The sequence below is a fragment of the Tiliqua scincoides genome, chromosome 1 (genome assembly GCF_035046505.1).
Source record: "Tiliqua scincoides isolate rTilSci1 chromosome 1, rTilSci1.hap2, whole genome shotgun sequence".
NCBI lineage: Eukaryota > Metazoa > Chordata > Lepidosauria > Squamata > Scincidae > Tiliqua > Tiliqua scincoides.
Genome location: NC_089821.1, coordinates 307,626,824 through 307,639,556, shown reverse-complemented (window position 1 = coordinate 307,639,556; position 12,733 = coordinate 307,626,824). Strand labels below are relative to the sequence as shown.

Here is a 12,733-nt window from a genome sequence, read left to right as displayed (position 1 = left end):
AAGTGAATAAACAGAAAGCCTTGTGACTCGTAAGTCCTCCTTGGTCTTTGATGTGTCTCTTTCCATCTAACCCTGCATAGCATTAAAGCTGAACTTGCCCATCAGTCCCACAAGACGTTTCTTGTGGCATAAGCTTTCAGGGCCCCTTGCAAAATGTTTAAAGTGTAAGATATTTGCAGTGCAATCCTATGCATGCCTACTCAGAAGCAAGTCTCATTAAATTCGGTGGGAATTACCTCCAGATTGATGTGTACATTCAATTTTCAAATCTGGGATTCTAGATAAGCTTTATAAAAATTGTACAATTGAAGGAGTAGGTTAGAAAATTTTTTGTTCCATTCAGAAGTCCTGAAAATTTCATATTATTCCAATTTATTGCATTATGTTACTTAAATAATGGTCAGTTTTCAGGAAACCATCAGTTCTAATGACACACCATTAAAAAAAAAAAGGCATCCTCTTGCTGCTATAACTAATTTTTCTGCTCCTCTCGTTGGAATAATGGATCATCTTCAAGTGGAAATGTAGCAGTTGGACACCCTTCTGTGTTTGTCTCATGTCTCATATCTGCCTTGACTTGGAGAAATTTCTGAACGGGTTTCTTCTCTGGATCTTCAAGTAATGTTGTCAGCAAATTAAACAGTAGAGCTATCCAGGCCAATCCAAAAATAATCCAAATTGCTACCAGAATTCGGTAGCCAGGAAAATAGCTCTTCTTGTCTTGTCTCCCTGAGTACATGGGGAAAAGAAACACATGTGGGGGAGTGGGACGGACGACAGGATGGCACAGTTAAGATTTAAAAGGTCAGTGTAGTTTACTGAATATCTTGTTTTATTTATTTCCAAGATTTTTACACCACCTTTCACCAGGCTACCTCTTCCACGCTCAGTAGGTAGACATAGTGGCATAGATAGAAGAGGTGCAAAGCACTAAGTTTTGCAGGGAGAATCACCAGGATGTGCAAGGGGCCCCTCCCCTTCAGAGCCTCCATTTTGCTCTTGCAGCCCAGAATGGCTTTGGGGGGCCCTTGTACGCCATTGTGAGGTTCACTACAAAACTTAGCGCTTTGTACCCCCTCTAGCTGTACCACTGGGTAGGCATATGCTAGCAGGTGAGGTGGAAAAAGAGCTGTACCTTAGTAGCTAGACTGGTTTGGAAATAATACCAAGCCATGATTTGGCCTTGCATGAACAAGCCTCACAGTTCAATCCTAACTAACTTTCCAGCGCCAATACAGCCATGCCAACAGGGCATGAACAGCATTTTGCAGGGTGTGGGCAGTCATGGAGGCCTCCGCAAGGTAAAGGAAGACTTTATTTATTTATTTATATAGGTATTTATATGCCGCCTTTCTTTGGTCGTCAGATTTCTCCTCGGACTTTAATCCAAGGCGGTTTACATAGGCAGGCTGTTCTAAACCCCCGTAGGGATTTTTACAATTGACTAGTTCTAGTCTTTCATAGAACTCCTCATTCCAGCTGGATTCCTTCCTGGACTGGCCTCTCTCTGGCCCTTCGCCTCCCACGCTCCACTTGACGGCAACTCCTCTCTGCCACCGAGGGTCAGCTCATCAGTATATCAGCGTGTCCTCAGTTCTTGGGTACTTCCGGTTGTTTCGAACTGGCAGCCTCAGATCTTCAGGCATACAAGGCGGCAGCTCTACCAACTGAGCCAGAGCTCCAGCCAGACTTGTTCTCTTACCTTGGGGCTGCATTGCATTGGCACTGGAAAGTTTGTTAGGATGGGTTTGTCAGGATGGCACATTTCCTTCTTCCTTGCCACCCTCCCTATCTTCTGATTTTGTGCCCAACACTAGCTTGTCATTACATTTGAACTAGGCAAACTATAATTTGTACAACTCAGAATTGTACAGCAAAGAAGCTGTAGCCTGTGCAAACCATCGTTTGCCTGGTTCAGATGTAATGATAAACTACATTTTGCCATGAAATTGGAATTCAGGTAGGATATGAGCCTGACACTTGTTTGCATAGTTCCAAACCATAATTTGTCATTGCGTCCAAACTGAACGTCAGAATGTGAGCTGCTGAGTCCCCAAACCAGGTTCTTTTTCCTTATCAGTAATGCTATAATTTTTCATTCTCCAAATCTATAAATAAAATCATTCTCCTTCACATCTATTATTAACTCAGAACAAAAACTCTTGAGTTTCAAAACCTGAGCTCAGTTGACTTGCTCAACCATCCCAAACCCAAGTTTCTTAACTGAGCATCGGATGATGGCCTTCACAAACAGTGGCCATCATCCTATCTAGAGAAACTATAAAGTACAGCTTGGAAACTCTTACCACAAGCCTTACCTATTACATAATCTCCAAAGCCAATGGTGCTGAGGGTAATAAAAGCAAAATAAATTGCTTCACTATAAGTCCAGCCCTCCATCTCTTGAAAGATGACTGATGGCGCACAAAGGAACACTAAAATTCCCATCAGCAGGAAGAACATAAGGGTGAGAAACCTAGTTCTTTTCTGAAAGAAAAAGCAAAAATAGCAAGTTGAACATAACAGAACTGCCCAAGTCATCTTGGTCTGCCTGTGAACAGCAACTATAAATGTTTGTAGAATGTTCCTCATTGTTTAGGGTGATGTGTTCTTGCACATCTGTCTATATTCTCTGCAAGTTCAGAATTTGGTATCTTGAGAATATCATTTTAGAGAAGGAAGTTTCTAGTCCTCCTTGTGGAAACTGCGACAATGAAAGTAACATGTAGGGAAGGCTCAAAACAAAGAGTTTCCCGGCAGGGCTCCCATTGTTCAGAAGATTCAGTGACCTGCACAATTACTCCATCGTGGACCTGGCCACAGTGCCGCCCAGGGGCACAAGCCCACAAAAAGATGCCCACTGCTCGAAAACAGATCTTCCAGTTTTTGCAAAAAACTGGAAGTGCCTTTTTCAGCATTTTGAAGGCCTCAGAAAGCCTTCTGGGCGCCGGAGAGGCGGCAGGCAGTTTCCCCTGCACGTAAAGGGCCTTCTAATCCCTCAAAAAAGGGTCCATTTCAGGCCCGAAAAGCCCTCCCCCTGCAGAGTGCTGCCCAGAGTATTTGCCCCTGACCCTCCTCCAGGTATACCAGTGCAATTACTTGTCCCTATTATATAGCTCCTATGACTGCATTTCTGCACCTCCCCCCTTTCCTGATTATTTAAAATATGTAGCATTTGCAAAATAGATGTACAATTAAATATGTTGCAGAATCAAGCTCCATTACACTAAGCGCGCAGTCCTTACCAACTTTCCAGCACTGGCATAGCTGTGCTAGTGGGGTATGTGCTGCATCATGCAGTTGGGGGGCAATCACAGAGGCCTCCTCAAGGTTAGGCAATGTTTGTTCCTTTACTTTGGAATTGAATTGCCCTTATGCCTGTGCTGGAAAATTGGTTAGGATTGCGGCCTAAGTAGGGGGAAATTTTCTGGATCTCAAATCGGCTTGTAAAGAGGGTCTGAGATTTTTCCTGTTGTTTTTGTTTCAGAAGATCTGGGATAATTTCCAAGTGACTCTAAACCCAAAAGAGCTTGCCATTCTGCAGTTACCCATCCAAGCCCATTGAGCAGTCTCTCTGCCTGACAGACATGCAAATACAAACTGGAGCTTGTGCAAGTCCAGCTTGATTGAGTCATGTGTTAGGCTACCATCACATAATTTATCATATGTTGGAGTAAGTCCTTGCTCTAGCAAAGAGAGACCCAGCTTCTGATAACCCTGAATTAAAGCAAGCAGTGGAGTAGCTAGAGGAGGTGCAAAACACTAAGTTTTGCAGGGAGCCTAACCGCGGCATACAAGGAGACCCTGCCCTTCAGAGCCATTCCAAATGGGGGGAGCAAAACAGAGGTGAATGCAGAGAGGTAGTTTGCAAATGCCTTAGTTTGTTCCACCGTCCAAAATGGCTCCAAAGGGAAGGGGAAGGGGCCACTTGTACAGCACATTCAGGCGCCTGCAAAACAGTGCTTTGCACCCCCTCTAGCTACGCCGCTGAAAGCAAAGCAACATTACCTTCTGTACTCCCCTCTCATACAGGCATTTAGCGAGCCTTTCACACAGCAGCGACAGGATCTTGCCAATATGGTGCAAGAAGACAATGTTCAATGGGATTCCAAAGAGAGCAAAAACCACACAAAAGAGCTGGCCGCCTGCTGTTTTGGGAGCAAGATTTCCATAGCCTGTCAAAAGACGGAAAGGTTATAAAGAACATCCTAGCGAGCGGCTAGGTAGCAGCAACCAATCCCTCGCTATCCTAAGTGAGTTACAAAATAGGATCCCAACCACATTGCAGGGTGAGGGAGCAGTTAAGGAGAGGGGTGCCCAGATTGCCTGTCTTGCTCCTTGACTCATTGTTAACTTGGCTGAACTTTAGTATCCATAGTCAATCTCGGCAGCTGTACTTTCATATTTCAGTCATCAGAATTTTTCTCTTGAAGACTTCCTGCACTCCTTCAGATGCATTCACGCTCAATTCTCCCCCAACATTAGCGTATGCAGCTGAAATAAGCACCCTCTCCCACATAGTTTAAGAACCAGACAATGTTGGTTTGGGCTCAGATCTCATGAAGCTTTAACAGGCACCCAAGAAATAATTGGGGGCAACAATTATTTAAAAAAATACTCTCTAGCATTCCAAGTATGCAAGTGGACAGAGCCAAAAAAACCAGCCTGGGCTGTGTCAAACTCACAGCTGAGGCTGTTTATCACATATGAGACTTGGACAAGCTCAGTTCTTGGGACGTATGTGGCTGTCTCTTTATGGCAGACATTCAAAGTCTATTTATTTCCTCCTTTTGCGCCCAGCTTTTCTCCCCAAAGGGCACCCAAAGTGGTTTTCAGAGCCAAAAATAACGTTTAAAGCTATAATTTACAATATAAACAGTAAGCAATTGCTCTCTGCCTTCACACACTTGAATCACCTCCTTGTATTTGCAGTCAGAAAGATTCAGCGCTCAAGAGGTGGATTCTCCCACCCATTCTTCACGTGATGACATACGGGGAAGAGATGCATCCAGGGTAAAGAATGCATGATTTCATTTAGTAGCTAGTGTAGAAAAACTAGTGCATAGTAGATAAGAAGCTGCATAGTAGATAAGAAGCTGCAATCCTACGCAGGCTTGCTATGGAGTAAGGGCATGATCCAGATGAATAACCACCGGCTTACCACCGGTGTGCACTGTCACAAACGTGCCATAAGGCATACCTGTGACCATTAGCGAGAGGCCGGCACTGGAGCTGGCCCAGCACTGGCCAGTGGACCGCCACCAGGTGTTCTGCTCAAAGCGCTGGGCGACGGAGAAGTAAATGGGGGTGTGGGGAAGGCGGGGGGAGGGCGGGGAGGAGGTGTGACGGGGAGGGAGCAGTTTGGGAGGGGGTGGGACTGGCAGAACTCTACTTTGCCGAATCCAGAGCCCTGTGTCAGGCCTTACAGCCTGACATGAGACACCTTTCCTCTGTGCTGGCTAAAGAGCCCTCACAGAGTTGAGTAACCCCATTGCAGGGCTACTCTCCTTACCACAGCAGCCATTTTCCATGCTACAGCAGCCTTTCATACCAGGCAGCTCAGGACTGTTAGTCTCATTGAGTGCACAAGTTTCTGCCGAGAGCGTTGGATTCAGATTTGCCATGGTCTACGGAGATTTCTGATCAAATCTCTTCTTGGCAGTAAAAGCCACTGAATTTGCAATCCTTAGTACATTCAGCCCCATTGAATTCAGTGAGACTAACTTCTGTGTAAACATGCATTGAGTTGCACTACAGCTGGTCTTCAGCCAGTCATGGTCTTCCAGCCGAACCTACTACACAGGCTTCTTTTTGAGAATAAATTGGGAAAGCATCATATAGCCACCATCCCCCAGGCTTCTTGGAGAAAGAACCAGATCCAAATGTGATGGCTAATAATGATAATAATAATATGTAAAAGAAAGTCAGGAACAAGCAGTTATTGAAGTAATGAATATAAACTTACTAAACAGGAGAAAAAAGCTATAAAAACAAGAACTGAAAGCTGGCACAATAAAGTACTGCATGGCCAATATATGGAAAAGATCAAAGACAAAATAGGTAATGAAAAAACCTGGCTGTGGTTAACATCTGGAACCTTGAAGAAGTTGAATTGAGTGTTGGGAGAGTTAGGACAGACAAAAGAAAATGTTTCTTTACTCAGCGTGTGGTTGGTCTGTGGAACTCCTTGCCACAGGATGTGGTGACAGCATCTGGCCTGGATGCCTTTAAAAGGGGATTGGACAAGTTTCTGGAGGAAAAATCCCTTACGGGTTACAAGCCATGATGTGCATGTGCAACCTCCTGATTTTAGAAATGGGCTATGTCAGATGCAGGGGAGGGCACCAGGATGCAGGTCTCTTGTTATCAGGTATGCTCCCTGGGGCATTTGGTGGGGCCACTGTGAGATCCAGGAAGCTGGACTAGATGGGCCTATGGCCTGATCCAGTGGGGCTGTTCTTAGGAAGAAAGAAACAGAATCATTAATATTAGCAGACCAAGAGCAGGTTATTAAAGCAAATACAATAAAGGCCAGAATTGAGAAATCATCCAATGATGCAAAGTGCAGGTTGTGCAAAGAAGCCAAAGAAACAGTTGACCATATACTTAATTCCTGCAAGAAGATTGCACAGACTGATTATAAATCTAGACATAATACGGTGGCTCCAGTGATCCACTGGAATTACAACATTGAAACAGTTAATAATTGGTGGGAGCAATGACCAGAAAATGAGAAAATCAAGATCTTGTGAGATGTTCAAATAAAAATAAAATAAAATAATTTTTTCAAATAAAAACTGATAAAGTTTTTGTGCGTAATACACCAGGTATTACAGTAATAGAAAAAAATTAAGTGACCATTATCAGCGTAGCAATAACTGGCAATAGAAGGATTGATGAAAATGAGCATGCAAAAATTAGTAAATATCAGGATTTAAAAATTGAAATCCAAAGATTATGGTGCAAACCAGCAGTGGTTACCCCAGTGGTAATTGGTACACTGGCTGCAGTCCCAAAGAAGCTTGAACTGCATTTAAAGCATCTGAATATTGACAAAATTACTATGCGGTCAAATTCAAAAAGCTACCCTGCTTGGTTCGGCACACATTATACATAAATACATTACGACGTCCAAGGCCCCTGGGTGGGGCCTGACTAGTAACTAACACCAAGTCCAGCTAATGAACTGGCAGCTGTGATATGCAAGAAATAATAATATGTGCCCTTAACTTGCATTGAAACAACTTTCATCGTTGTTTAAGATTTGGGAAATTTTTTATTCCTGCAACACTTCAAAGTATGCATTTTCAGCATCTTTTATTTTTATAAAACCCAGATGACTTCGAGCATATAAAACGAATGTCTTGTGGTGTCATTGTAATGAAAAAGAGCAGCAATTCGTTTTTGATTAGGCAAAGGCAGCCTCTGTTCATATATGAATTAAGGTGGCATTTTAGAATGATTTCCTGTTAATGGATTTATTCTCCTCTTCCCCCCATCTCTTATCATCTTATAACACTCATGAGAATGATTTATAGTGTGCCAAACTATAGAGGAATGAAAAAGAGGAAAAATCAAGTCTGTTATCAGTGTAGTCAATGATTGAAGGTATCTTTCTTGGCCAGCAAGAAGACAACAGTATGGAAGAAACTGATATGTGTAGGGTGATGGGTGCCTTGTGGACAGAAGAATCTGGTTTTATCTGGTTCTCCTGACTTAGGGCCCAATCCTATCCAACTTTCCAGCGCCAGTGCAATTGCAATGCAGACCCAAGGTAAGGTATGTTCCCATACTTTGAGGAGGCCTCTGTGATTGGCTCCCCACCAAAGGATGCAGTGTATGCCCCCATTGGCACAGCTGCACCAGCACTGAAAAACTGGATAGGCCCTTACAGTGGTGCTCTAGTTTCCATTAATTTAGAGGAGACGCATTACCGATAGTGGCCAACATGGAGCCCACAAAGAAGAAGGAGTTGCTGAAATCCCAGTTGCTGTGCTTGGTGGGAAACTCGTTTCCTCTTGGATAGATTCCCATCCTAATTGCTTCCATCAGATTCTGTAATTGAAGGCAAAGTTCACACTTTGAATTCTTCAGCACTAGGAAACAGCTATTCACTGACAATCATAATATGCTCTTAACCAAATCCTCAGTCTTGGGGGTAGCCCTGTTTTGGTCTCCCTTAGGGGACCATGCGCTTGCCAAGTCTCCAAAGTTGTGCAAGGTACGGAAAAGAAGGAGTCAGAGTCCTGATGACTCCCCATTGGCCTACATTCTTTCCCCTGCTAAGCTTCCCTTTTCCCAACCTGTGTTCCCCTTTTCTCGCACTCAGCTGCTTCCTGACTTCCATTCTGCTGCTAAGCCGACAAGACGACAAGCTGCTAAGTCTGACTTCCATTCTGCTGCTAAGCGACAAGTCTCACTTGTCGTTCTGATCATTTTGTGCCCCTCCACAAGTCTCTCCCCCAGTAAGCATGCATAAATGTGCATTGCACAGAACCCTGGGAATCGAGTCGCAAGACTGTTTTGAAGTGGAGTCGTGGAAACAAGTTAGATCATAAGGAAAGGGAGAGTTTCAGCCTTCTTCTGACCCACCGCTGCTCCATTTAGAATTGCTCTCAAGTAGCTATCCTCCCACATGGGGCTCCAAACCCCATGGAACCGGCAAGTAAGGTGGTGCCACCCACATCACATGGGCCCTTCCGTTGGGACAGCTTTCCTACGGTTGCTTGGCAGCTCTCAAGTTATTAAGGAACAGTGATTTGCAGTTTCTCTCAGTCAAGACACTCTTCTCTCCCTACCCTGTGGGCTCGGCTAGTAAACCATGCTAAATGCCCCCCCCCACCATTAACAAAGTGATTCCTAGTTGTCTTAGGTCAATTCGTATGCGCAACCCTCATCCAGGGTTTGTTGGGGAGTTCCCCCTAGAACTAAGAGCCATGGTTCCCCGTGGAGTCGTGGAAACCAACCAGGAGACACGGAATTCTTGTAAAAAATCTGCCGCCCTATACAACGTACAGGATTGTAGCCTTAATCGAGAGCCTCAGCCCCGTGGCCCATTAAGTCACAGGAGCCAGCAGTTGAAAAGGTTTAGGAACCACTGCCCTACAACTTTGGGCAAAGTTAGGCTCTTCTGATTTGCCCTCACATCTTCCTTCTTCTGGGTAGGCACCTAAATTGTAAGGGTGACAAACAGATCAATAATAGTACTAATCAACTGTTTATATAGCACTTATGAGTGTAATTGTGAAATTCCAATGCCTTACCATTGAATTAATTCACCCTAAATCTTTGTGATATGATGGGGAAAATATTTCAATGAAATAAACATAATCAAAGAAGCCTTGATTTCATGCTCAAAATACACTTGCCAAATAAAACCTATAGAGAAATTTGCCTGATTTCTACATGTTATTCCTTAGTTTAACAGAACATAAAAATATTTGGTCACAGAACTGAAACTGAAACATAAGAACAGCCCTGCTGGATCAGGCCATAGGCCCATCTAGTCCAGCTTCCCATATCTCACAGTGGTCCACCAAATGCCCCAGGGAGCACACAAGACAACAAGAGACCTGTATCCGGGTGCCCTCCCTTGCATCCAGCATAGCCCATTTCTGAAATCAGGTTGCACGTACACATTTGCATTTGTAACCCATGATGCATTTTTCCTCCAGAAATTTGTCCAATCCCCTTTTAAAGGTATCTAGGCCAGATGCCATCACCACATCCCATGGCAAGGAGTTCCATAGATTAAATTCTACAGCTGTCTGGAACAAAGTTTTACGGGTGAAGACTTGGGTGAATCCCAGCTCCATTCTTGCTGCGGTGCTGCCTTACCTGTACAAAAACCTCGACCTCCGCAGGGCTGAGAGATGTGAAGTTCTTCAGGAAATCCTCTTTCAGCCGATTGAGTCTGTCTTGTGGTTTTATCTCAACCTCCCATTCCAGAACTTGGAATATGAAAGCACCCACCAGGAGGTAAGCAAAGTAGCCAGAGATCAGCATGCAGGTTTGCAGTCTTCCACGGATCATGGTGGTCTGTGTGGGAACGGAGCGCAAAGCTGGAAGGGATGCAGATCAGCTAGTAAACAATCCTTATTTGTCAGAGCCAGAGCGTACCATCCTAACTGCACAGCCTCCATTTCCTGTGGGATCTCAACCTTCCCAGATATTTACAGGAACTTTTTTTTTTTAATCCTTTCTCAGAGTTAATAGCAGTTTAGGGATTTCCCGAATGACACAAAATATCTCTTTGCTCCCTTCTCAGGGAAGACTGTCAGATGTTTATTACGTACATACATGATAGCAGTTGCTAGTCATTCCCCGTTGAGTTAAAGAGCTGAGAAATTGCTGGGTCATAGGACAAAGGCTGTTATAAAGACAAGCAAGTACCTTGTCTAGCCCCTGCCTTTCAGTGCTCGTATGGACCTACCCTATAGAATTGATCAACCTAACCCCTTGTTTTCTCAACTGGTGGTACGTGCAACACCCCCAGATCCTGATGCCTAGAAGCAAGATGAGGACACGATACAGCAAACAATGGGCTTGGCTTGACAGTCAGAGTTCCAGAGCACTGTTTTCATGGGCTTGAAAAAGTCTACCCACCCACCCTGAGCCTTTTACCAGTGTTTGGTGCAGCATGTCCTGGTCATGCAGGCCTGCCAACCCAGTTATTTTCAGTGGTAGGTGTGACGGGCTGACATACGCAAAGTGGTACGTGTTGAGTGGTACGTTGAGAAACACTGATCTAGCCCACTGACTTACGAGGATTTCAAAGCAGGATCTTTTCGTGCTCAGTCCAGATATGTCAAGGATTGAATAGGGGACCTTTTACATGCCAAGTGGAAGCTCTTTTCGCTGAGCATGAGTCCCTGAGCAATAGCTGCTTTTCGGGGACTTGTAGAAGGTGTGGAAACAACTCAAAATGGGTATAGGTTTAGTGGACAAAGTCTCATCTGTGCATGGAAATTTATGAGGCCAGGCAAGATAAGAACATAAGAACAGCCCCACTGGATCAGGCCATAGGCCCATCTAGTTCAGCTTCCTGTATCTCACAGCGGCCCACCAAAGATGGACAAGGGATCATTCTAGTATTTTGTTGACAGCGTCTGTTGATAGCATCCAAATTACTGAGGTCAGACCAACTTCCTGTGGATGAAATTGGCCCCATGTCCGTCCCCCCCAAATGATTGTGGGTAGGGGGTATTAATAATTTCCAAGATTATTACTCACACCAATTCACTAACAGAATACCATTTCACACAATCCTCTCTCTACACGGCCCTGTGAAGGTTGTGTTGTTGAGCCTGGCCTTGTGGTTGCAGGATGACACCCTTGCTCATTCGGTTTGCCTGTCAGTGTGTGTGGAGAAGTTTTAATTGAGAAGCTTCTTTGTCAACTAATAGCAGGCCTGCAGCATTTGTTGCAGACTGACTGACCAACTGTACGGACTTGTGAAACGTGAATTCACTCTGCCCGCATTGGGCCACGTGCAGAGGGTCATGCGAATGGCGTTGATTGCCAGTCTGACACCTCCTGTCCTGGTCATACCATATCACAGTATGACCAGGACATGAGATATGTTCCTCCCCTCAGGTCTGTAAATGTGGAGGTTTAAGTGTAGTAGCACATGGCTGACCTCTGCATATTCAATCACTGCACCTGACACAAAGTAAGCTCCTGGTCTGCTTTGTGGCCCCGAGGAAACAACTAAAGAGATCCATTTTTGCCAGATTATTAGCTATTTGAATGTATAAAGTTACATTATTTTGAGTTAGACCACTAGTCCCTCTCATTCAGTTGGTTTGAGCTCAGGTTATCTGAGGGACCTCTTTCTCCTATGCATTCCAGTCCACCCTTTTAGGCCATTTGAGGGGGTTCACCTACAAGTGCCACCTTTGCCCAAATTAGAGGGATGGCGGAGCAAGGGCAAGTCGTCTCCATAGTGGCACCACATTTATGGAACTCCCTACCAGGGGAATTAAGAACTGCCCTCTTCCCCGTGGCCTTACGGCGGGGCCTCAAAACGTTTGTTTTGTCTGGCATTTGGGTGGCAGGCCGATGTTTGCCCTCTGTGCCTCCATAATAGTGTTTTGGTCCAAATAGTTGCCCCCTCCCCATGGTTTTGTCATTTTTATTAATGAATTTATTTTATTGTTCTTATATATTGTACATTTTAGTGTAGAACTTTGTAAGCCACTTTTGGCATTTAGTTAAGTGTGGGAAAGCTGGACTTAGGATATACATTTTAAAAAAATATAGGGTATTGGACTATTGTCCTGTTCTGAACCGGGTTGCGCTCCCTCTGAAAGAGCAGGCCTGCAGCCTGGGGGTTCTCTTGGATTTGCAGTTGCTCCTGGAGTCCCAGGTGGCTCTGGTTAGAGAAGCCTTTGCTCACCTTTGGCTGATTCAAAGCCAGCTGCGACCGTACCTGGGGCACTTAGACCTGGCCACAGTGACCCATGCCCTGGTGACATCCAGATCAGATTACTTCAATCTGCCTCTGAAAATGGTCTGGAAACTGCAATTAGTGCAGAATGCAGCTGCCCATGTGGTTACTGGGGCTCTTCAGTTCTACTCAGTGGGACTGCTGCTTCACTGGCTGCTGGTCCATTTCCAGACTGGTCAAAGTGCTAGTTTTGAATTTTAAAGCCCTATATGGTTTGGGACCAGCGTATTTGAGAGACCGCCTTCATCCATATAATCCTACCCATCCTCTCAGGTCATCAGAGGG

At 44.7% G+C, this 12,733-nt stretch overlaps 1 protein-coding gene across 1 annotated transcript; it reads right to left on the bottom strand.

Moving 5' to 3' along the window:
• Positions 1-472: 472 nt before the first annotated feature.
• On the bottom strand, positions 473-10,032 carry LOC136648195 (potassium channel subfamily K member 16-like). Its single transcript, XM_066624255.1, has 5 exons — positions 9,838-10,032; positions 7,935-8,055; positions 4,009-4,175; positions 2,319-2,487; positions 473-729 (listed from the first exon to the last, which is right to left on the bottom strand). Exons 1-5 carry the CDS (start codon positions 10,030-10,032, stop codon positions 473-475), a joined length of 909 nt encoding a protein of 302 aa, XP_066480352.1.
• Positions 10,033-12,733: the final 2,701 nt, after the last annotated feature.

Excerpts from the sequence above, each read along its gene's own strand:
- LOC136648195 (XM_066624255.1), bottom strand. The coding sequence starts at position 10,032 with ATGATCCGTGGAAGACTGCAAACCTGCATGCTGATCTCTGGCTACTTT. Across the intron at positions 2,488-4,008 it reads ATGAGAGGGGAGTACAGAAG|AAAAGAACTAGGTTTCTCAC; the intron begins GTAATGTTGCTT and ends TTTTTCTTTCAG. Across the intron at positions 730-2,318 it reads CTTTGGAGATTATGTAATAG|GGAGACAAGACAAGAAGAGC; the intron begins GTAAGGCTTGTG and ends CCATGTACTCAG.